The sequence below is a fragment of the Nilaparvata lugens genome, chromosome 11 (assembly GCF_014356525.2).
Source record: "Nilaparvata lugens isolate BPH chromosome 11, ASM1435652v1, whole genome shotgun sequence".
Taxonomy (NCBI): domain Eukaryota; kingdom Metazoa; phylum Arthropoda; class Insecta; order Hemiptera; family Delphacidae; genus Nilaparvata; species Nilaparvata lugens.
This window is the reverse complement of record NC_052514.1, coordinates 12,276,350-12,301,585: the sequence shown is the minus strand read 5'-3', so window position 1 is coordinate 12,301,585 and position 25,236 is coordinate 12,276,350. Positions and strand designations below refer to the sequence as shown.

Genomic DNA, 25,236 nt, shown 5'->3' with positions numbered 1-25,236 from the left:
TCCAAAACTCGATCTTCTTCTCAAGCTCCTCGGCGAGTTTAAACATGGTCATCGAACTTTAGTTTTTTAATTTGTGTCGTCTCTTTTTTAATCTGAGTTTGCACCTTCGATAGGAGAGCAGCATCACACCCGCACGCGTATTCACGACCCGTTTCGAGATTAACAGAGTGGACGAAGACCGTTGCAAAAGCTTTTATAGCGGGTTCGAGTCCCCGATGGATTCAGTGTCCAACGGACCTTTCTAGAGTCTCTTTGGTCCCGTTAGAATCTCTAAAAACTTCTCCAACATGAAGGCTTCAGCTGCTATTACCCTGGTTTTCCTATCGTTGGCTGTTTTCCACTGCTCAGAGGTAAGATTGACATTTTTATTTATTTGATTTTTAAATTTTTTGAAAAATAACTCAAAAATTGAGATTTGATCGATTTAAATTCCTTACTTCACATCTCTGAGAGACGGTCAACATTCCTAATGACTCCATTCAGAAAAGTAAGAATAATTATTACAGCTAGCGCACAATTGAGATTTGATCGATTTAAATTCCTTACTTCACATCCCTGAGAGACGGTCAACATTTCTAATGACTCCATTCAGAAAAGTGAGAATAATTATTACAGCTAGCGCACAAGTTCGCTTTGCTACCAATTCTATTTATTCATTCAAAATGTATTATTCATTTCTATGATTATGTATGTACTGTATATTCAATTATTATTATATTATTAATTGGAAATATTCCAGTGATTTTGCATTTTGGCTTTTTGGCAGATTTTTTAATAATATCATCTACAGTGAGGTTCAGGACATAATGGCAATATTTGATTAACATTGGTGATGCTATCCTTGTCTATTATTCGACAAAGCAGGTAGCGTTATCCTTTTCCAGCTCCGCAACATTGCCAGATCTTTTTTCAACGATGTAGAAATATAACTAATTAACAAAATATTTCATCTAAAGCATCAAAATGTATTATTGATAATTAAAAAATATTTTTTCTTGACGAATGAAATCTAATTTATTATTTTCAACAAGAATGAACAGTTGATAAACAGATGTACCGGTATCAGCTATCCTCCATAGAAGGCACCAGTGGCAACGCTGTTCTCCTATCTTTCTTAACTGCCATTATAACGTGGACCTCACTATAGTAAAACAGTAGGCCTAATCAGGCTGGCAACTACAACAATTTTACTGTTTCCTTCATTAACTTGCAGTTAATATTTGAATTAGGCTACAAATTTATACTTGAATTTTAAGTGAAAATGCACTTACTTTTTGTATAGTGACGATCGTTTCGACCTGTTGTTGGTCATCATCAGACTGTCTCTGTTACAAATTTTACAGACATTACAAATTTATGTTTCAACTTGTAGGTAAAGGTAACCCGGTTTCACCAAGCTCGGCCAAGACATTTGAACACGGTCAAACCTGGTACGCTTCACAAGTTTGCATTGGAATAAATAAATTAATAATAAATTAATTACTGATATTAACTATCGCCATAGAAATAATAGATGTTCAGAGGACTCGTTGTAAAGCGTAGGCGATTTTATCTTGATCAAATGTCTTGACCGAGCTTGTTGAAACTGAGCATAAATATTTCAATATATCTTCTGAAATACTCTAAGGGCCGGTTTCCGAGCTCGGGATTTAGCTAAGTCCTAGACTTCAAACAGCTGGAGTAACAAAATTGGCTTTCCAAAACGGGGCGTAGTCGCAGCTTTTATAACAGTAGTTGTAGTTTTTATTTTCTCATTTCTATAATTGGAAACGTTTTTCCTTGACGAAATTAGACATTCCTAAATAATTCAAAATAGCTGAAACTTTACACTATTTTCTCTTTATTTTATTTTGAGTTCAATTTTCTAGTTTTTTCGAAATTTAATTCAAACGTGACTATGACAATGACTGCGACTACGCCCCGTTTTGGAAAACCAATTTTCTGACTCCAGCTGTTCAAAGTCAAGGACTTAACTAAATCCCGAGCTTGGAAACCGGCCCTCAATGATAGAAGTATGAGATAGGTCAGGATTTGAAGTCTCAATATAAATTCGTGAAGGACCCTGTCATAGATGAAATATAATTGTGGATGAACTTGGAAACCTCAAGTAGAAAACATCTATTGGAACTTTTTGTTTCAAACAACGTTTTTCAAGGCAAACTCACACTGCAGTTGTAGTAGACAGGTCTATGCAGACAGACGGAGGAAAATTCTCTCTCCAGGTGTTGAATGTTGTAACGGACACAGACGTCTGCATACGTCTGCTCATATCTCAACGTTTGATTTTTTTCTCTGTCTGTATACGTGTGTCTATTGCTATATATGTATACGTTCTCCTTTTAGATCAAGAGGAATCGACAACTGCAATGAAAAAAGTACTACCGCCACCGATATAAGTCGTATAAATTGCCTACTAACTTATTTGAAAAATAATCAATAAAATTTATAAAAAGCTTTTATGAATAAAGTTTCTTACGGTTTCAATAGAACCTGCTCTATGAAATTATACAGTAGGCCAATTGAGGTTTTACTGGAAAATCAACTCTAAATCATTCAATTGAGAATTATAAAATAATTGACGATGGAGAATTATTCAATTTGTTGAATAAATGCGTTTTTCTTTTTTGACAGGCAAAACTTGACAAAGCCAAGAAGGAGGCTGCGATCAAGAAGTGCCAGGCAGAGACCCAAGCCACTGACGGTGAGTTCTTTTAATATTATTTTTTAAAATGCATGTGTAATATGTTGACAATTTCTCAATTCAAAGTGAAAAATACGTTATATTTTTTAAATGATAATCAGTTATTGAAATTAATTATTCACATGACTATTATAATCAGACACTATTGTGATTTATAATCATAACCACACCAATTTATTTCAAATATCGGGGCACCGAGCTTCGCTCGTTATTTATTTATTGACTCATGATAAACCGAACTTTAGAATGATAGGGGAAGTACTAACAGGCACAGCCCAAAACTGTTTCTTTCCCGAATTTTGATAGAAAGTAGGTTATGTTCCATACACTTGAATTCAGGCTCAATTTTCTGTTCAAACATTTGAAAACAAAAAAAATTAAAATTTAGATTATATACAAACCAAATTGGATAACAAAATAACACTCACTAATCACTGAAATTGTCAAATAATGATCAAATTTGAAAATTATGATATACTCTAGTATAGGAGGATTACCGTATCATGTAATGTCAACAAATCAGATTATGTTAATCAAATCTATTGAATTGTCTAGCTAGATAAAATTTCTCGCTGATTGATTATGATTACACAGCTGGAAATTATTCTGTTTCTCTCCCACACAGGCACACTTATTTCTGTTATCGAATGACGACGAAATTATCATCTGTTTTCCAAGGATGAGTTATCCTTTTAATGTCGTTCAGCGAGTTTTCCAAAGAATGAGACCTAGTGCAATCGAATCTTTATATCATGAACCTACTATATGTTCCAAATTTCGTAAATTTAATGCTCGCTTAATAAGATAGGATTAGAGAAGACATTTTCTTATCCCATTTTCATTATTTGTTGAGAATCAAGGTAGATATTTATGCATTTATTTATTGATTCATTGGATAAAAATTACAATATCGCAATGAAAAAACAGGCGCTAGACCAAAACTTCTTCTGTTTCTGAATAGAATGAATAATTCCATCTAACTTGGTTAAGAACTTAGCTTCTTGCTCATAATGACTAGCTTTATAAAATTCATAATCAGACCATATTTCATGCATACAGATTTAAAAAATGTATCTACGGATTAAAATTTAATGCAACATTTTTTGAAAGCTTTTAATTCATTTCAACCCACCAGCAACCATGACTGTTTCTACTTTGATTTCATAAAATTCATAATCAGACCATATTTCATGCATACTGAATTAGAACATTGTATCTTCGGATTGAAATATAATGCAACACTATTTTGAAAGCTTTTAATTAATTTCAACCCACCAGCCAACATGACTGTTTCTACTTAGATTTCTGAATTCTCCAATTAAATATTTCACAGGAAAAGCCATAAGCTCCACTCAAAATATCACAATTCCATGGATGCATTACTTGAGTTCATTTAAGAAAGGGCATTTATGACTTTATTTTATTTCAAATCTACATTTATTCTTCTTTGCAGAGGATGTAATGAAAGTGAGGAAGGAGCACATTGTACCTGATTCCGAAGAAGGAAAGGCAAGTACCGTATATATTTTTTTAAATCACTTCGATTATATGGGCCACTTGATTCAAATAAAATCAATATAAAAACTTTTAGTAATTAATTAATACTTATTGAAACTTAAATATAAAGAATATAAGAATATTATAATAAAAATCTCAGTACCCTTTTGAATTATTTAATCACAGCATGTTTCAACATTGATGCCATTTCCAAGTGATATGAAGTAAAATAAATGAATACTGCTGGAAGAATCTTTTTTGATCATAATTATGTTAGCAGTGTATTCATGTGACTTGAAAATGACATCAATGTTGAAACATGTTGTGATAAAATAATTCAAAAAGGGTACTAAGATTTTTATTTTTCTTTATATTTATATTACAAGTAGCCCTATACAGAAAAGAGTTATTTAAACTCCTATGTAGCCTATAGATTATTAGAAAAAATAATAAAAACAATATAAAAATTTTTAGTGAAGTTTTTATTAAAAACTTTAAAGGTGCGTACAGATATACGCGCCGCAAACATGAGCGATTCACTTTTAATCAGCTGATGCCAAGCTTTTTATATCTGTATCTTACAGTTTCTGTAAAAATACAGATATAGTCAGCTGATTAAAAGTGAATTGCTCATGTTCGCGGCGCGTATATCTGTAGGTGTACGCACCTTTACATTTTATCAGGGACTAATGTGAATTGTGTTATTTCTGTCACCACCATCAGCTAGTTGATAAGCCTGGACCCTAGAGACTACCAGTTAAGAGAAAAGCAAGATGATTGACCTCTTAAAATTTATATTCATCTAATTCTTATTTGATTTACATAAATGTCCACCGAGCACACATTCCTTTTCAATTCTGTAATTGTGTAGAATTCTATATTCTCTTGACTTACAGTTAATAACTGTTTTCCTCAGTAAGAAAAAAAAACATGAGTTGCTCCATGATGATTGTATCGTGTCTGTCACACCAATCGTATAAATAATACTTGAAAAACATTATTGAAATATCAATTTTAGTTGTGAAACTAATAACCTATATCAACTTTCAGGCTGCTATTATGACCAAAATAGAGGAATGTAATAGGTTATATCCATATTCGATTTAATTTTCATTTCATTGGATGTCATGCACTTCCTAGAGAGATGAAACATTATAAAAATGTTTTTATTGATGTCTTTTAATTTCACTACTTGATTTGCTTTGATTTACATTATTTTTATAATATTGTTCTTTCCCACCTTCTAGTGAAAATTGAATATCAATATACTGATATTTATTTTAGTATTCAATAGAATAAAAACTATGTTTTTTATTTCAGTGTTTCATCGCCTGTGGATTCAACTCCTACGACATGGTAAGTCAAAAACATGAATTATTTCTATTAAATTAGTTTGATACTTTATGCATTTTAGAAGTATTGAAAATATCACTTTTATGAAGTACATATATTTTCTTACTCTGCTCAGGGAAGTGGAAAAAGACGTCCAGATTATTCATAAAATGTGACCAAACCTTATTTTTTATCCTAAATTCAATATTTTACGCTATTTAAACATCTTCTTGAAAATTGAGTTGAATATCGGTAGGAAACTCCAAGTTTCCCCATGACCCTTCTTCCTTCATCAATGTTACGTTCTAAAAAATCACACTATTTCTTGAATACCATATTTTCAATTTCTTATTTTTCCCATTCCAGAAGCTTTTTGCCAACACATAGGATTTCCTTCTGAAATCCTGAAGGCCAAACCTGACTGCTATGTCGTAATTTATTGTTCAAAAGTGATTATTTAACAAGAAGTTCGTAATGGAATCAAACATTGAAGAGGATTTCCTTCTCTTAACATTACCAAGAGTCAATAAATTTGGTTTGATCTAGTAACTTTGTTCAATTTCTTGAATAATCAATTAAACACTGTCTGTGTGTTCATCATAAACATCAATATTTGGCAATACTATTCATTTCATAACTTAATTTCTCTAGCAAAAATTCCAATCCTATTTTCCAAATTAGTGAGGAACTGTTAATATATAATCAATTATTGTTTCTGCAGTAGAATAACATCCACGAACATGAAAAATTGATTTGATACTGGATTTTTTTCTGCTTGGTATACTTAATATATTACAGGAGGCTAAATGTTCACTGTGAATACTCTGACGGTAACTGTATTCTACTACAAGTACTCATTAATCAGACATTATCTGTTATTTTATGCCTTTCATGATATATTATTATCATATTTCACAGTTCTTGCTATCAAGAATACACTAGAACTATTCAAATAAACTCAATTCACAAGGGAATCTATTATCGAGAAAACTATTTTTCATGAAAAATTAAAACTTATTTATCCCTTGGGACTACCAACCTTCTTCACATACACGGAATACCAACTGGGGTAACTGGGTCACCCCAACAAGATTTCTGTTTTATATCTTTATTCTATATTTTTTCCATTAATTCATCTATGAAATGCATTACAAAAGCTTTTAATATAATTAGAAATGAATTTATTTTGTTGAAAAATTGTTTTCAATTAAAAACTGACAGGACAAAAAATTGAGCTTTCTATCAAATAGATGTAGGGGAAATGTTGTCAAATAATTAAATTATGGCTATAGAGAAGCAATTTTTTCAAATTTAGATTTCAAGTGATCATTATGAATCAGGTTTGCGAAAAAATGATAATTGAACATTAAATTTATATCTTATCATCCGATAATGGATGGAATATACCAAAAATTGCATGACATGGAATACCAAGCGGGTGATAGAGTTACCCCAGGATAAATCTGCTAATAATTGAAAAAATAAGAGGAATTAAATGATTTTATAAGAAAAAACAACTAAAGTGATATGTTTCTAACAAGTACTCAAGGTTTCAATGAAATACAACAACATTATCTACAAAAAAATGGGGAAAATATGGGTTGGGGTAGTCCAATTACCCCGCTTGGTAGTGGAAGGGTTAATGGGTTTTTATACAAAGTAGGAGGGAAATAATGATAAAATATTTATTCATGTTTCTTACCGTGAGTGGCTCCAGTCTCAGCCTGGCACATCTTAACTGCAGCCTCCTTCTCAGCTTTATATTATTTTGCCTGTCAAAAAAGAGAGAAATTTATATTATTTTCACAATTCACATAAAAATCGAAAAATGAGTCAAATTTTTAATACACACATTATCCATTTCCAAATTTGTGTCAAAAATTTACCTGCGAGGAAAATGAATTATTTTTACCTTTGCCATAAAATCGATAGATACAGTAAGTAAAGTATCCACTACACACATTATCCATTTCCAAATTTGTGTCAAAAATTTACCGGTGAGGAAAATGAATTATTTTTACCTTTCCCATGAAATCAATAGATGCTATAAGAAAAGTTTCCACTACACCCATTATCAATTTCCAAATTTGTGTCAAAAATTTACCTGTGAGAAAAATGAATTATTTTTACCTTTGCCATAAAATCGATAGATACAGTAAGTAAAGTTTCGACTACACGTCATTATCAAATTCCAAATTTTCCTCAAAAATGTACCTTTGAGAAAATGCATTATTCTTACCATTTCCATCAAAATCAATAAATAAGTTTAGCTGTTAATGCACACGCATTATTCATTTTCAAAATTTGTGAAAAAATTACTTATAAAAATGTAATTATTTGTTTATTTATATATTTGTTTCAATTTAGCTGAAGGATAACAGAATCAACTTGGAAGGTGTGAATGCATTCTTTGAGAAGCTCTATGATGAACAGGACAAGCGTGATATTGCCATCAAGGCCGCTGCTAGCTGTGCTGCTACTGAAAGTCAGTATTCATTCATTAATTCATCCATTCATTCATCAATGAGTCAATCGATTCATTAGATAGATAATTCATTCAACAGTTGATCAACCTATACATTTAACAATTCTTCAACTGATTCTCTAATTTAGTTCATCTTCTGGAAATTCATTAATATTATTATGCTATTAAAGAAGACAGGTTTCTCAGAATTTTAGAAGGGATTCGCGGGTCTGAAAACCCGCGACTAGGACGATCTCGAATCTGGAACTGAGATCAGGAAGGATTTTAACACAGGATGAATTAAGAGAAAGAAAGATAAAGGATGCCGCAGTCTAGAAACTTCGGCGAGGAAGTCCTCAAGCTGTACCTGAGAGCTAGAAGGATTTTAGAATAGGGAAAGTGAAGAGAAAGAAAGAGAATGGACGTCGCAGTCTAGAAACTTCGACAAGGACGAACTCAAGCTGCACCTGAGTTCTCTAGGAAAGGATTGGGGCTTTTCCTACTTGGAATTACAGCAAGTCAGAAACTGCTAAGCGAATTTAAAATACAGGGCCACTCTATAGTATGAAAACTAAGCAAGGAAAATCTACCATAAATGATAATAATCTCTCTACAAGGATAAAAATTAATCGAGAAAACTTTTCTCAAAAGGAACAGGGATTTTCCCACAAGAATAAAAATTAATTGAGGAAAGTTACTCTTTAAACTAAAGGCCACCTTACTACAAAGAAGGAAAAATATACGGACTACCAGTCCTGACATACAATTACCTGAAATGACGTAGATACTGATACGGAGAATAGCGAACCGTTTCCCACTTCCCGTATTATAATTAAAAACGTCGTGAAGCGACAGAGTCGAGACTTATAAATTAAGTACTCAAAAATAATCTGCTATAAGAGCCTAGCTAAATTCTCCACTCAACTATTTGTAACACAAACTTGAGATCCCTTACAGGCTTCAAAACCAAGGATAATTCGTTCACCCCCAGTGATACGAATTTAGGAAAAATAACCCACAAGAAAGAAAATCCCCCAGGAAGCTCTATCTTCAAATACAGTCGGCAATTCGACATACAATATTCATTCACAAAAATACGGAATAGAATATTAACCCTCTATTACACCACTATTAGAAGGGCGCTCGGAACGCAGCCGTACACGAACCGTTCACCGAACAACTGCTCTCTCCCAGTTCTTCTTGAAGCTGCACCGGGTCGCTGAAAATTAGGAGGCCGGGGGAAAAGAGCTTCCTGACCAATGAGAGTCTGAAAAGACGATCACGCCACTGGTCATGTGACGGGGTTTTGACTCAGCTGCTCCTGATGCTAAGGGTGCAGCAAATGATGACAATACTGCTGATTCATATAGTAGATTAGGCCGGTGAACAATATTTCTATTCCAGAAATTTCATGAAGAGCGATACCGACTCAACTCGGTAGCCGAGTGGTAAACAAGATCTGGAAATATCTGGTTAGATGAATCCGCTGCTGATGATTTAAAGGGGTTGACGGCGATGGTGATAATGTGCATGTACACAACTGCAAATCTAACAAAATATATCTGGAAGTCGATCCTATTCCTATTCTAAAATAAAATAAATTCGCTAAATTACGCTGGACGACGGCTCTCTATCCGTCACAAAAATTCACTTTGTGACACCATAACTTAATTTCTCTAGCGAAAAATTCCAATCCTATTTCTCAAATTAGTGAGGAACTGTTAATATATAATCAATTATTGTTTCTGCAGTGGAATAACATCCACGAACATGAAAAATTGATTTGATACTAAATTTTCTTCTGCTCGGTATAGTTGGTATATATTTTTCATGAAGAAAACTCTGACGATAACTGTATTCTATCACAAGTAACCTACTCATAATTCAGACATTATCTGTTATTTTATTCACGAACTTGAAAAATTGATTTGATACCAGATTTTTTTGCTTGCTGTACTTGGTATAAATTTCATGAGGCTAAATGTTCACTGTGAATACTCTGACGATAACTGTATTCTACTACAAGTACTCATTAATCAGACATTATCTGTTATTTTATGCCTTTCATGATATATTATTATCATATTTCACAGTTATTGCTATCAAGAATACACTAGAACTATTCAAATAAACTTAATTCACAAGGGAATCTATTATCGAGAAAACTATTGTTCGTGGAAAATTAAAAGTTATTCATTGAATTTCAAAATAGTAAGATTAAAGTGATTATGTTTCTTACCTTCAGTGGCTTGAGTCTCAGCCTGGCACTTCTTAACTGCAGCCTCCTTCTCAGCTTCATATTATTTTGCCTGTCAAAAAAGAGAAAAAATTTATAATTTTTACCATTTGCATAAACATCGAAAAATTAGTCAAATTCTTAATACGTACATTATCCATTACCAAATCTGAGTCAAAAATTTACCTGTGAGGAAAATTAATTATTTTTACCTTTGCAATAAAATCGATAGATACAGTAAGTAAAGTTTCCACTGCACACATTATCCATTTCCAAATTTGTGTCAAAATTTACCTGTGAGGGAAATGAATTATTTTTACTTTTCCCATAGAATTGATAGATACAGTAAGTAAAGTATCCACTGCACACATTATCCATTTCCAAATTTGTGTCAAAAATTTACCTGCGAGGAAAATTAATTATTTTTACCTTTGCCATAAAATCGATAGATACAGTAAGTAAAGTATCCACTACACACATTATCCATTTCCAAATTTGTGTCAAAATTTACCTGTGAGGGAAATGAATTATTTTTACTTTTCCCATAAAATTGATAGATACAGTAAGTAAAGTTTCGACTACACGTCATTATCAATTTCCAAATTTTCCTCAAAAATGTACCTTTGAGAAAATGAATCATTTTCACCATTTCCATCAAAATCAATAAATAAGTTTAGCTGTTAATGCACACGCATTATTCATTTTCAAATTTTGTGAAAAATTTACTTATAAAAATGTCATTATTTGTTTATTTATATTATATTTGTTTCAATTTAGCTGAAGGATAACAGAATCAACTTGGAAGGTGTGAATGCATTCTTTGAGAAGCTCTATGATGAACAGGACAAGCGTGATATTGCCATCAAGGCCGCTGCTAGCTGTGCTGCTACGGAAAGTCAGTATTCATTCATTAATTCATCCATTCATTCATCAATAAGTCAATCGATTCATTAGATAATTCATTCAACAGTTGATCAACCTATACATTTATCAATCCTTCAACTGATTCACTAATTATCATTTCATCAAGTTGAAAATTCATTATATCGTAAAGTAGAATTGACATATTCATGATCTAGTTTATCAAGATTTCTTTATTGCAGAAAACATTTATACAAATGTAGAGCATCGTCATAGATTAAGCATGATAAATAAAAAGTATTCACATTCAAAGAAATAAAAATACAAACACAAGCATATCCCATTCATGAATTCATACCAAAATATATAACATTATATAAACTACACTTAATGAATTCAAACTTTTTCCACACACTTCATAATAATTGTTAAGCCATACATTAATTATTAATGTTTATCCTTAACATTCATTGTATAATCTATTTATTGATTCTCTGTTGTCTGTCAATTTATTTACTAATTTAATCAATATTGTTCTATAACTTAGTCGAAGTGATGAGAGATATTTGAGCTGGATTAAGTCATACTAGATGTTGATTTTCGAATGCCTGAGCTATTGCACTCTATGTAAATAAATATAAATATAGGTAAAGAGTGTAAATGCAAAACTAATAAAAGTTAATGATGATTTTCATATTATATTTCATAGAATAACATGGAAATATTATTTTATAATAATATATCTTATAGAATTAGCTATCGAGTGGGGAATTATGAACTTTCTTGGAATTTTCTAGACCACTATTCAAATCTGGAAAGATTTTTTCCAATATCATTCGTCATAATAAATTGTTTATTTATGCAGGTTGTATTGGCTGTTCAACACTTTTTATTGAATAAATTGGATTTTTGTAAATACTATAATATGCCATAAAAATTGAATTTATCCATTGAATAGCCTTCAGGGATATTGGAGTACTTTCAACGACTTGCTAAGATTCTCGACTCTCAACTACAAAATATGATTAAGATTCACTGAATTTATGTTTTTCATCGAGTGAGGGCTTCATAATTATAGTTTTGAACTTAAGGGGTTCGCCAAATTGATTTTTAGTAAAAAATTGGATTCCTGTTTTTTACATTTTGGAATTCTCCCGGTCTTTCTGATGACAATGATATATAATATGCAGCTGTTTGAGCTTTGTTTTGACGTATAAAAATTAATTTTAAGACCTCCGCACTGGAAAATTATTTCGATCAAAAATATTATTCAAAGTATTGAAAAAAATATCTAAAAAATTATTTTATGTAATACTGGAAAATGCCTGTATCTTAGAATAGAAAAATAAAAGGGGAATAAAACCAAAAAGTGCATAGCTATATCTCTACTGGTTGTTGAGAAAAATGTACCTGAATATTGGAAATTTTAACATTGTTGGTATAGGAATTTGCGAACCTAACTACTTGCTATGGTAAAATTCACTTCAAACTGCCAGCATTAGTTAAATGGAAAGCATTGATGTGATTTATAAGGGATTCTGACAGAATAAATCTCACTGTAGGAGCCTCGTGTTAGGGGCTTCCTTATACCCTAAAGTTGATTATTATTCTTCAATATTGTTTTCTATTACATTCTATCAAATCACTTTTTGTTATTAGAAAAAAACCACTAGCAGTCGAATTTCTTTAATAGATAAATTTATTCACATACTGTGACAACAAGATCTTTCGGCAGGTCCGCCATCTTCCTGCCGAAAGATCTCGTTGTCACATTTTAAATTTCTCGTTGTCACAGTCAAATTTCTTCAATAAATGAATTATTTATTCACTTACTTTGACATCGGGATCTATCGGCAGGAAGATGGTGGACCTGCCAGAAATTTATTTTTTTTTCATTTTCATTTTTCATCCCACTGACCACCTATGAAAGGGAAAAGGGTTTACGGATTTGTCAATTATAATCTAAGTCGTCAATCTTTACATTCCATAATGCAAAAAGAATTCCTCACTGGAATAAGGACAAACCTGCAACAACTCCTCCCTCGCCTTAATTCTAAACTTTTCACCTGTAAGAGCCTTAACGCGTGTTAAAAAATCAAATATTATAATTGTCACAGTAAGTGAATAAATTCGTCATTTATTGAAGTAATTTGACTGTGACAACGAGAAATTTAAAATGTGACATCGAGATCTTTCGGCATATCAAAAACGTGATTGATTATTAACATAGTGAATTATGAGTTTTTAAATTATTCCACAATATTATATTGATGATATGTAGCATCAATTCATGTTTTTGAATGTACTAAATGCATGTTTCGTTAATTTTTCAGCTGTATCTGGATTGAATGAATGTCATTATGCTGCTAAATACTTCGCCTGTATGCAGAGGCATCCTGACTTTGTAAGTAAATTATGAATAATATTTAAAAAAATAATAGAATAACTTTATTCATGTAAAAATTACAAAATGAACACTTAATTTCAAATGATGCCTATTATGTATATAGTATTGGCATCACTATGATAATTATAAAACAAGAATATCACTGTAACAAGAGAATATGGAAAATAGAACTAGAAAAATAATAGTGATAATTTGAATGGAATGGCCAAGTTGGGACAAGTCTTGTCTTACACTTAACCTGAATAATAAATGAATGAAAGATCATGAATGAATTAATTTAATTGAAAATAAAAATCTTTAAATGCTCGTAAGAAATCTAATCTTTTTAGAAGCCAAATGTTGGTGAGTTTCCAACTTTTTGGATATTATCCACCAGTTAACTTTATTAGCATGACCTATTCCACCCTCTAGGTATCCTAATAATTGCGAAGTATTGCTACGACGCGGACTAGCTACAGTCGGATATGGGTCGGGGTCAGTAGCCGTACTGACAGGTGGAGATACCGGACCTACACTTCTCCCTCTATCCTGATTCTTTACCCTCTGCTTCTTTCGCGAGATTTTTACTTTCAGGGGAAGAGTGTTTGCCCGTGCCGTTGCTGGCCGATTCGGCCCTCGGCCCTTGGAATACAGGGTGGGTGTTAAGGGAGATTAAGATAACCCTATACAAGGAGACGGATCTGACTATCAGATCCCTAGCAATAATTCTATTTATAAAGGTAGTACGCAATCTGAACCAACTGCGAATTGACGGCGAGCAAGCTGTACCTGCAAGCCCGGAATGTGGTTTAGAGGATAGGGTACAGGGTATGAGGTATACGGTATAGGGTATAGGGAACAGAGAATCAATAATAAGATTATTATTCTCTACAGCAAATAAATACCTGCTCAATAATCCGCAATCTGAGAATTGCGCTCTAGCTCTCAGCAAGCTGGACCTGCTAGCTAAATACAGTATATCAATTTCAATTAAGTGGTAATTAAAATTTAGAGGATAAGGTTTCAGGTGTAGGATTTCTGAATCGCGAGCCTGCAGCTGCGAAAGGATTTTCAGCAATTCTGGAACTGCTAAACAGGATTTCCGCACTAGTCTGATGACTGCGCGCCGGTTATTAAGGGCCAGTCTGTAACTGCCCTTAAGGGTATGGGAATCACTCTCAATCGTCCGAAACGCTTTTAAATTAATAGTCAGTATGTCGACTATTATGAGAGGATAGAAAAGATTTTTCACAGACACAGTCTGTAGAATAATATCGGGAAGACAACAGTCTGTCGTTGTCAGGGTAGGAAAGGATTTTTCCAGGATTTTCCACAAGGAAAATATCGAGTCAGAGACTCCTAATTCAGGAAAAGATTTCAACAGACTTTTCCAAGTAATTGCCAGTCTAAGGACTACCCAAGATCGATCTCTAATTTGCAACTGAGATCACGGGAAAATTCGTGAATTTTCCACAGGGAAAACCAGCAAATAATATTTGCTATTAAAGAAGACAGGTTTCTCAGAATTTTAGAAGGGATTCGCGGGTCTGAAAACCCGCGACTAGGACGATCTCGAATCTGGAACTGAGATCAGGAAGGATTTTAACACAGGATGAATTAAGAGAAAGAAAGATAAAGGATGCCGCAGTCTAGAAACTTCGGCGAGGAAGTCCTCAAGCTGTACCTGAGAGCTAGAAGGATTTTAGAATAGGGAAAGTGAAGAGAAAGAAAGAGAATGGACGTCGCAGTCTAGAAACTTCGACAAGGACGAACTCAAGCTGCACCTGAGTTCTCTAGGAAAAGGATTGGGGCTTTTCCTACTTGGAATTACAGCAAGTCAGAAACTGCTAAGCGAATTTAAAATACAGGGCCACTCTATAGTATGAAAACTAAGCAAGGAAAATCTACCATAAATGATAATAATCTCTCTACAAGGATAAAAATTAATCGAGAAAACTTTTCTCAAAAGGAACAGGGATTTTCCACAAGAATAAAAATTAATTGAGGAAAGTTACTCTTTAAACTAAAGGCCACCTTACTACAAAGAAGGAAAAATATACGGACTACCAGTCCTGACATACAATTACCTGAAATGACGTAGATACTGATACGGAGAATAGCGAACCGTTTCCCACTTCCCGTATTATAATTAAAAACGTCGTGAAGCGACAGAGTCGAGACTTATAAATTAAGTACTCAAAAATAATCTGCTATAAGAGCCTAGCTAAATTCTCCACTCAACTATTTGTAACACAAACTTGAGATCCCTTACAGGCTTCAAAACCAAGGATAATTCGTTCACCCCCAGTGATACGAATTTAGGAAAAATAACCACAAGAAAGAAAATCCCCCAGGAAGCTCTATCTTCAAATACAGTCGGCAATTCGACATACAATATTCCATTCACAAAAATACGGAATAGAATATTAACCCTCTATTACACCACTATTAGAAGGGCCGCTCGGAACGCAGCCGTACACGAACCCGTTCACCGAACAACTGCTCTCTCCCAGTTCTTCTTGAAGCTGCACCGGGTCGCTGAAAATTAGGAGGCCGGGGGAAAAGAGCTTCCTGACCAATGAGAGTCTGAAAAGACGATCACGCCACTGGTCATGTGACGGGGTTTTGACTCAGCTGCTCCTGATGCTAAGGGTGCAGCAAATGATGACAATACTGCTGATTCATATAGTAGATTAGGCCGGTGAACAATATTTCTATTCCAGAAATTTCATGAAGAGCGATACCGACTCAACTCGGTAGCCGAGTGGTAAACAAGATCTGGAAATATCTGGTTAGATGAATCCGCTGCTGATGATTTAAAGGGGTTGACGGCGATGGTGATAATGTGCATGTACACAACTGCAAATCTAACAAAATATATCTGGAAGTCGATCCTATTCCTATTCTAAAATAAAATAAATTCGCTAAATTACGCTGGACGACGGCTCTCTATCCGTCACAAAAATTCACTTTGTGACACCCCACTCCTACTAAGGAGGGGGGGGGGTTGGCGATGAGAAGAAAATACAGCATCCGAGGTACCGGTTGACTCCTCGAAGCTGAAAAGAAGAATAATTAGTGCAGTAGGTCAGGCTTCTCAAGCCACACGATAAGCATGACCCAGCGCTGAAAAAGAAATAACCTGTTGCTCCGACTATTATAACAGCAATTAGCAATAGACCTCATCGCTTGTTATCTCCCGATAACACCGATAACGACAGCCCCTGGCTGAAAGCAGCTGTATAATAATCTGAAAGGAAAGGAAAAGTAAAACGGCGCAGCACCTGTGAAGAATGAAAAGAAAAAGGAGAAGAAGATAAAAGAAGAAAAGAGAACCATTCACCCCTCATACGTGACACATTAGAAATCTACCTATTTCTTTAGCTCTTCTCCATCGGCTCCTATACTGTTGACAGCTGGAATACAATGAATTGTTTCCAAAATCATTCACCCCTGATCTCCTTATCTCGGATCGGGTTTTCAATTCTCCTTTCCCACTAAATTCGCTACCGCTACGGCGATTTTCAATTGAATGAGTTACACTACAACCTGAGTTAGCTCTATTCGACTCGCCCCCCTCTCTATGAGGAAAACGTGACAGTACATCCCGTACCACAACCTTACCCTGCCTATTCTCAATATTTAAAGCATTCCCCTGCTTCTCTATATTTTTAGGACAGGTATAAAGTTTAATAGATTCAACCCTCTTATGGAGCTTTACTCTTTTCCCGCTTACAGGAGCTTGTTCAGAGGTAGGTGAAAACTTTTCAAGTTTTCTTACAGGGGATTTATCTACCTTCTCCATCCCGGAGACAACTGATAATTTTCCCTCATCATCCCTACTCCTTAAGCGAATACCATGAGGCTGTAACTCTATTACAGCTCTCATATCACGGAGATTTTTCAACCCTAAAACCATTCGCGAGTTTATATTAGATGTGATAGATACCTTCCAATTATAATTTTTCCCACAAACGATAACCGGTAATATGGGCTCCCCCTCTACTCCAAGACGGTTAGCTACTTCAGAAGAGATAAATGTTTTATCTGTTGTCGTATCAATTAAAGCATTGAGATCCATTCCACCTACTCCTACGTGGACATAAATCCCATCTCCATCACTCTCACTCTCCCGTCTCTTGCTAGCTACTGTAGCAACTTTTGAGATACAAGACTTAGACATCTCTTCACCTTTTGAGCTACCTGTTACTCCGCTATCAACTATACTAGGCTCCCACTCTACAATTCTATCACGCATTTGAATACTCATATTATGCTGTTTCATAAACGACATACCCAATGACACATCGTGGGAAAGCCCCTCTACAACTACCGGTTGAAATGAAACTAAAATATTTTCTACTTTTATATTAGTTATAATTTTTGTGGAAAAATTATTATACTTCCCATTAGTTAATATTTCATGATGACTACAATTTTCTTTTCTAACACACCCTACTTGCTCTAACACTTTAAGAGCTTTTCCACTAATACAGGATACCGCTACTCCCATATCTAATAGTGCAATAAATTTTTGCCCTGCAATTTCTACATCAATAAAAATGCGCTCATCCCCCAACTTTGACCTCGTACTTAAAACACGTGATGATCTCACTACAGCGATACCTGATATCTTATTGGTTTGTGAGACACATTTGCAATAATCAAAAATTTCTTTACACTTTTGACAACTAGAAATTTCGGGACAATTCGACTTCCAATGCCCTATCTCATTACAATTCCAACACTTAGGCTCTTGTATTTCTCCTACCCTATTTTCTCGCGTTTTTGACGTAGCCTTAGGTTGAAAATCACTCCGTTTTTCTCCATCATTTTTCGTGTTTTTCAGAGATAACCTCCCGTTTTTCTCTTCAGCACGAATCGCCTCATACTCTCTGGTTACATCTAACAACTCATCTACATTTTTAACCCCTACACTACGAACATATAATTTATACCTCGGTAATAAATTCAAATATAATCTTTGAAGCATCCTATCCCCCTCATAACTACCTAACCGTCTCATTAAGGTAAGCAAGGCTTCGGCATACTCATCTGCCGGTTCGCCCTCCCTCTGCTTCCTTGCAATGATCTGACTCTCAAGGTCGTTACTATAAGAATGAGGATAATAACGGAGTTTGAATGCCTCTACAAAATCAGCCCACGTCCTCCACTGGGAGCGACGATTCCGCATCCAAAGTAGGGCCCCTCCCTCCATCAGCTCCGGCAGGGCTATAAGAGATTGCTCCCCAGAGATCCCATATGCGCCCTGGAGTTCCGCGAGCCTCTCGATGAAATTGGGAGCATCCGATACACCATCAAAATGTAAATTCCAACTTCTTACCTTGTCGCAGACTTCTCCCTGACTATACGTGCCTGAAGAGCGGGACAGTGCCGGCTCTGTACCTGGTTGAGAGGCAGCAGCGGTCCGGGATCGAAGGTGCTCGACCATCCGCCTCCTCAGCTCCTTCATAGTCCCCGCTGCCGACAGGCCGAGACTCTCTAGGTAGCCGACCGCTTCCTCCTTGTTCAGCCGATACACCCACGACACTCTGGGGTCGGCTTCGCGTTCCGCGAGGTCCTCCCGGCGGGCCGCCTGTACGACTTCATCATCCTGATGAGTAGTCTCTTCTCCGTGTACACTCATCGCGGATTGGGATTCACCTAAACCCTCTTCGCGATTTTCTTGGGCGCCAGACGTCTTAGCCCCACGTTGGGCGCCAGTTTTATTAGCATGACCTATTCCACCCTCTAGGTATCCTAATAATTGCGAAGTATTGCTACGACGCGGACTAGCTACAGTCGGATATGGGTCGGGGTCAGTAGCCGTACTGACAGGTGGAGATACCGGACCTACACTTCTCCCTCTATCCTGATTCTTTACCCTCTGCTTCTTTCGCGAGATTTTTACTTTCAGGGGAAGAGTGTTTGCCCGTGCCGTTGCTGGCCGATTCGGCCCTCGGCCCTTGGAATACAGGGTGGGTGTTAAGGGAGATTAAGATAACCCTATACAAGGAGACGGATCTGACTATCAGATCCCTAGCAATAATTCTATTTATAAAGGTAGTACGCAATCTGAACCAACTGCGAATTGACGGCGAGCAAGCTGTACCTGCAAGCCCGGAATGTGGTTTAGAGAATAGGGTACAGGGTATGAGGTATACGGTATAGGGTATAGGGAACAGAGAATCAATAATAAGATTATTATTCTCTACAGCAAATAAATACCTGCTCAATAATCCGCAATCTGAGAATTGCGCTCTAGCTCTCAGCAAGCTGGACCTGCTAGCTAAATACAGTATATCAATTTCAATTAAGTGGTAATTAAAATTTAGAGGATAAGGTTTCAGGTGTAGGATTTCTGAATCGCGAGCCTGCAGCTGCGAAAGGATTTTCAGCAATTCTGGAACTGCTAAACAGGATTTCCGCACTAGTCTGATGACTGCGCGCCGGTTATTAAGGGCCAGTCTGTAACTGCCCTTAAGGGTATGGGAATCACTCTCAATCGTCCGAAACGCTTTTAAATTAATAGTCAGTATGTCGACTATTATGAGAGGATAGAAAAGATTTTTCACAGACACAGTCTGTAGAATAATATCGGGAAGACAACAGTCTGTCGTTGTCAGGGTAGGAAAGGATTTTTCCAGGATTTTCCACAAGGAAAATATCGAGTCAGAGACTCCTAATTCAGGAAAAGATTTCAACAGACTTTTCCAAGTAATTGCCAGTCTAAGGACTACCCAAGATCGATCTCTAATTTGCAACTGAGATCACGGGAAAATTCGTGAATTTTCCACAGGGAAAACCAGCAAATAATATTTGCTATTAAAGAAGACAGGTTTCTCAGAATTTTAGAAGGGATTCGCGGGTCTGAAAACCCGCGACTAGGACGATCTCGAATCTGGAACTGAGATCAGGAAGGATTTTAACACAGGATGAATTAAGAGAAAGAAAGATAAAGGATGCCGCAGTCTAGAAACTTCGGCGAGGAAGTCCTCAAGCTGTACCTGAGAGCTAGAAGGATTTTAGAATAGGGAAAGTGAAGAGAAAGAAAGAGAATGGACGTCGCAGTCTAGAAACTTCGACAAGGACGAACTCAAGCTGCACCTGAGTTCTCTAGGAAAAGGATTGGGGCTTTTCCTACTTGGAATTACAGCAAGTCAGAAACTGCTAAGCGAATTTAAAATACAGGGCCACTCTATAGTATGAAAACTAAGCAAGGAAAATCTACCATAAATGATAATAATCTCTCTACAAGGATAAAAATTAATCGAGAAAACTTTTCTCAAAAGGAACAGGGATTTTCCCACAAGAATAAAAATTAATTGAGGAAAGTTACTCTTTAAACTAAAGGCCACCTTACTACAAAGAAGGAAAAATATACGGACTACCAGTCCTGACATACAATTACCTGAAATGACGTAGATACTGATACGGAGAATAGCGAACCGTTTCCCACTTCCCGTATTATAATTAAAAACGTCGTGAAGCGACAGAGTCGAGACTTATAAATTAAGTACTCAAAAATAATCTGCTATAAGAGCCTAGCTAAATTCTCCACTCAACTATTTGTAACACAAACTTGAGATCCCTTACAGGCTTCAAAACCAAGGATAATTCGTTCACCCCCAGTGATACGAATTTAGGAAAAATAACCCACAAGAAAGAAAATCCCCCAGGAAGCTCTATCTTCAAATACAGTCGGCAATTCGACATACAATATTCCATTCACAAAAATACGGAATAGAATATTAACCCTCTATTACACCACTATTAGAAGGGCCGCTCGGAACGCAGCCGTACACGAACCCGTTCACCGAACAACTGCTCTCTCCCAGTTCTTCTTGAAGCTGCACCGGGTCGCTGAAAATTAGGAGGCCGGGGGAAAAGAGCTTCCTGACCAATGAGAGTCTGAAAAGACGATCACGCCACTGGTCATGTGACGGGGTTTTGACTCAGCTGCTCCTGATGCTAAGGGTGCAGCAAATGATGACAATACTGCTGATTCATATAGTAGATTAGGCCGGTGAACAATATTTCTATTCCAGAAATTTCATGAAGAGCGATACCGACTCAACTCGGTAGCCGAGTGGTAAACAAGATCTGGAAATATCTGGTTAGATGAATCCGCTGCTGATGATTTAAAGGGGTTGACGGCGATGGTGATAATGTGCATGTACACAACTGCAAATCTAACAAAATATATCTGGAAGTCGATCCTATTCCTATTCTAAAATAAAATAAATTCGCTAAATTACGCTGGACGACGGCTCTCTATCCGTCACAAAAATTCACTTTGTGACACCTTGATCGAGAAAACAGCAGGGTCAGTAAAATATAAACAGTGGATAGAATACTATAATGTTTCACAAATATTTCCTCTCATCTCTATTTGTTGGATCTCTTCCTTTAAGAGCGTATCATATTGAGAAAAACAACTATCCCTATTTTTATTATTCTACAAAGGCGACTTTTTAGAAATATGTTAAACCTAGGTGATGATGATTGGATGGATGATAATACAATGAAGGTAGAGTTATGAATGAATAAAAATGATAGGTTATGCTATCCACTTGAATTGATTTGAGTCCACTTTTCAGTCCAGGAATAAATAAATAATATTCCTAATAAGGAATACTGAGTATGTATTCTTGAGCTTCCTGCTTCTTGTGAATTCATTCCTTAAGATTTACATAGCAATTATTATTTGATATTGTGTATTTCAAGTGATAGTAATGAAACATATATATTATTGAAAATAGAAGTAATGCGATTTGATTTATATATATTATCAAATCAATTGACTATTTCCAATACTTACAGAAAAACACTTACATAAATATGTGTGACAAAAACAAATAAATGGAAAGAAACTAACGAAATATGAAGCTTAATAAGTAATCAATAATTAATAGTCACTGACACAATGATCAATAGTAAGGAAATAGGGGAAAAAAAGAAAAACATCCCGAGGTTAAGCCTGTGGGAGATGGGGTATCAGTTTAGTATATTTGCTTTTTTATTGATTCATTTAGTTACTTCTAATTAAATATAACAGTATCCGGGACAAGACCTGTTAACTGGCTTCAATTTATACAGCACTTATAATCAGATTTAGCCAACTTGTTGCTCAGGTGGGAAAAATAACTAAATAATGATAATATAAAAAAAGAAGGTAATTGCATGCGTCTTCCATTTTTGAACAATTTTTGATCAGTTATTTTAAATTCAATAAATACCTACTAAATTCATTTTTGCTGACTGTATGTAAAAAACAATATATGGTATATAAAATTTGATTGTAAATGATAGAATGTTTTCCTGTATGACAATTATATTATAGAAATGGAAAAGCTGCTTGTGTCATCTAGTTGAATAAAGTATTCTTTCAGGTTGTTTCAGAAATATGTTTCTATTGTTGATTTTCTTACTGGTTTCCGGCAATTACTATATCAATCATCAATCAAGCATCAAAAAGTTTCATTGTTTACACCAGTTTGGGACAGAATACACCACATCAACAACAAATCATCCCATCAGATATAACTAACATAATTGAAAAGAGACCATTCTCAACATGTTCATTATAAGTAATAATAAATCAATATTGAATATATGGGTACAAGCATAGAGAAACAATAGCGTGAGTAGATATCCCATGGAATGGGGCGTTTATGTCGCAACTTTTACTGTTATCTCAAGCCGATTACTGTTGATTATTGTCGAATTTTACTGTTTTGTTGGGGTGAGAGTGTATGAACGGCACAATATGAGAGACTACCAGTGTCACACAGCTTCACGGGAAAGAATTACATGAACTAGCGGCTTGAGATAACAGTAAAAGTTGCAACATAAACGCCCTATACCATGGGATATCTACTAATGCTACTGTTTCTCTATGGTGCAAGTATAGATGAGATCTAGGCTATATATTGAGTAAATTATGTTATCATATTTTTAGAACTGTCAGCCTATCATTGTTATTATTACCTAGGAAAACAATAATTCAAACAAAATTAATAACTAGAAGTGAGAATTGAATTTGAAGAATTTGGCATGCGTTTCATATATAACATTTTTCATTTTATAAAATAGAATTATAATACCCTTTGAAATTAATAAAATATTAAAAAAACAAGAATACAAATTGTAATGTAACTACTAGTTTCGGAGATCACACCATCGTCAGGTTATAAAAATAAATTTCCATGACGATGGTGTGATCACCGAAACTAGTAGTTACAATTTGTATTCTTTTTTTTTAATATTTTATCAATTTTAAAGGGTACTATGAATGAAAGAATGAATTTCATTTGCCAAAAACAAAATAGGTACAAAAAAGCTCTACAAAAAATAAATATAAGTATATGCTACTGCACTTAAACCAAGATACATACATTTATTTAATTAGATATAATAACGAAATGATATCCTTTACATTACAAACAATAGTTTTAAAATGAAGATTCAATTTATGATCACATAAAATATAACTATATTTCATGAATACAACAAAGTAGCCCTGAATTCATACATTTTAAAAAACATTTTTCATATTATAAAATTTTATTCAAACTCAAATTTATCTGTTTTACAGGCCAAGATGAAGGACGACTTCGATATCTAGATTAAAGAGATTTCAAGAGAATTTTTTTCGGATGTTGAGAAAACCATCTTCAGCCACAAAAATTGTAATCTTTCAAATATCACAATAATAAAATTCCAGTTCTTTCAAAATATTCTAATGAAAACCGCTGTGATGAAAAATATACATTTTTTCTGTTTTTATTATTTCGGACTGTTATTTCTTTCCTGGTTACTTCCTATTCTTATAAGTATAGACTATATCTATTTTCGACCGAGCGAAGTGAGGTCTAAGATTCAAGTCGACGATTTGGCATTTCTCTTAATGTTTATATGTTGCGCATTTACGGCGAAACGCGGTAATAGATTTTCATGAAATTTGACAGGTATGTTCCTTTTTAAATTGCGCGTCGACGTATATACAAAGTTTTTGGAAATATTGCATTTCAAGGATAATATAAAAGGAGAAAGGAGTCTCCTTCATACGCCAATATGAGAGTAAAAATCAAACTATAGAATTATTCATCATAAATCAGCTGTCTAGTGGACTATAATACTACCCGTTCAAAAACATCGAACATCTTGAAAATGTATCTTTCCATCAACTTTAGTAGAAAGTTGACTATAATACTACCCGTTCAAAAACATCGAACGTCTTGAAATAATGTATCTTTCCATCAACGTTGTAGGCAGTTGCAGCCAGACCTGATAACATCGCTCTCACTCACATTCCGGGACGACACGTCACAGTACGATAGGACAGAAAGCTGCTCTATGTTAATTTAGGATTTTTTCTAGACATTTTCAATTATTGATAAATTATTTATTATTTTTTGAGAAAACATAACATCAGGTCAATGTAACTTACTGAGCGCGAGGTCTACTGTTCACAGAACTACTAGTTATAGTGGGCCTAATATATTTGTAGGATATACGGTACATTAATACATTCTGAAATTTAAGCTACACACTTGTGACTCTCACTTGATAAAGCAGCAAGCAGCTATTATTGTAATATCTGCCTGATATAGGTCTTCTACTTATTGAATTATTATTATATTAGATTAAATGAAATTACAAATTACATTAAAATATGATTGATGGGGTACTTATTACATGAATCTTAAATTCAAGTCCAAATTCTGGAAGTCATAGACATAAAATATGTCATTAGA

General features: G+C 34.8%; 1 protein-coding gene across 1 annotated transcript; it reads left to right on the top strand.

Annotated features, from left to right (window-relative positions):
* Positions 1–24,266, top strand: LOC111049430 (general odorant-binding protein 19d). Its single transcript, XM_039437598.1, has 7 exons — positions 1–350; positions 2,632–2,701; positions 4,155–4,210; positions 5,519–5,554; positions 7,898–8,015; positions 13,425–13,495; positions 24,075–24,266. Exons 1-7 carry the CDS (start codon positions 288–290, stop codon positions 24,102–24,104), a joined length of 444 nt encoding a protein of 147 aa, XP_039293532.1. The 5' UTR covers positions 1–287; the 3' UTR covers positions 24,105–24,266.
* The last annotated feature ends 970 nt before the right edge of the window (positions 24,267–25,236 follow it).

Bases quoted from the DNA above. Each gene is read 5' to 3' on its own strand.
- LOC111049430 (XM_039437598.1), top strand. From the start codon at position 288: ATGAAGGCTTCAGCTGCTATTACCCTGGTTTTCCTATCGTTGGCTGTT. The intron at 351-2,631 runs GTAAGATTGACA...CTTTTTTGACAG, and splicing joins CTGTTTTCCACTGCTCAGAG to GCAAAACTTGACAAAGCCAA. The intron at 4,211-5,518 runs GCAAGTACCGTA...TTTTTATTTCAG, and splicing joins CTGATTCCGAAGAAGGAAAG to TGTTTCATCGCCTGTGGATT.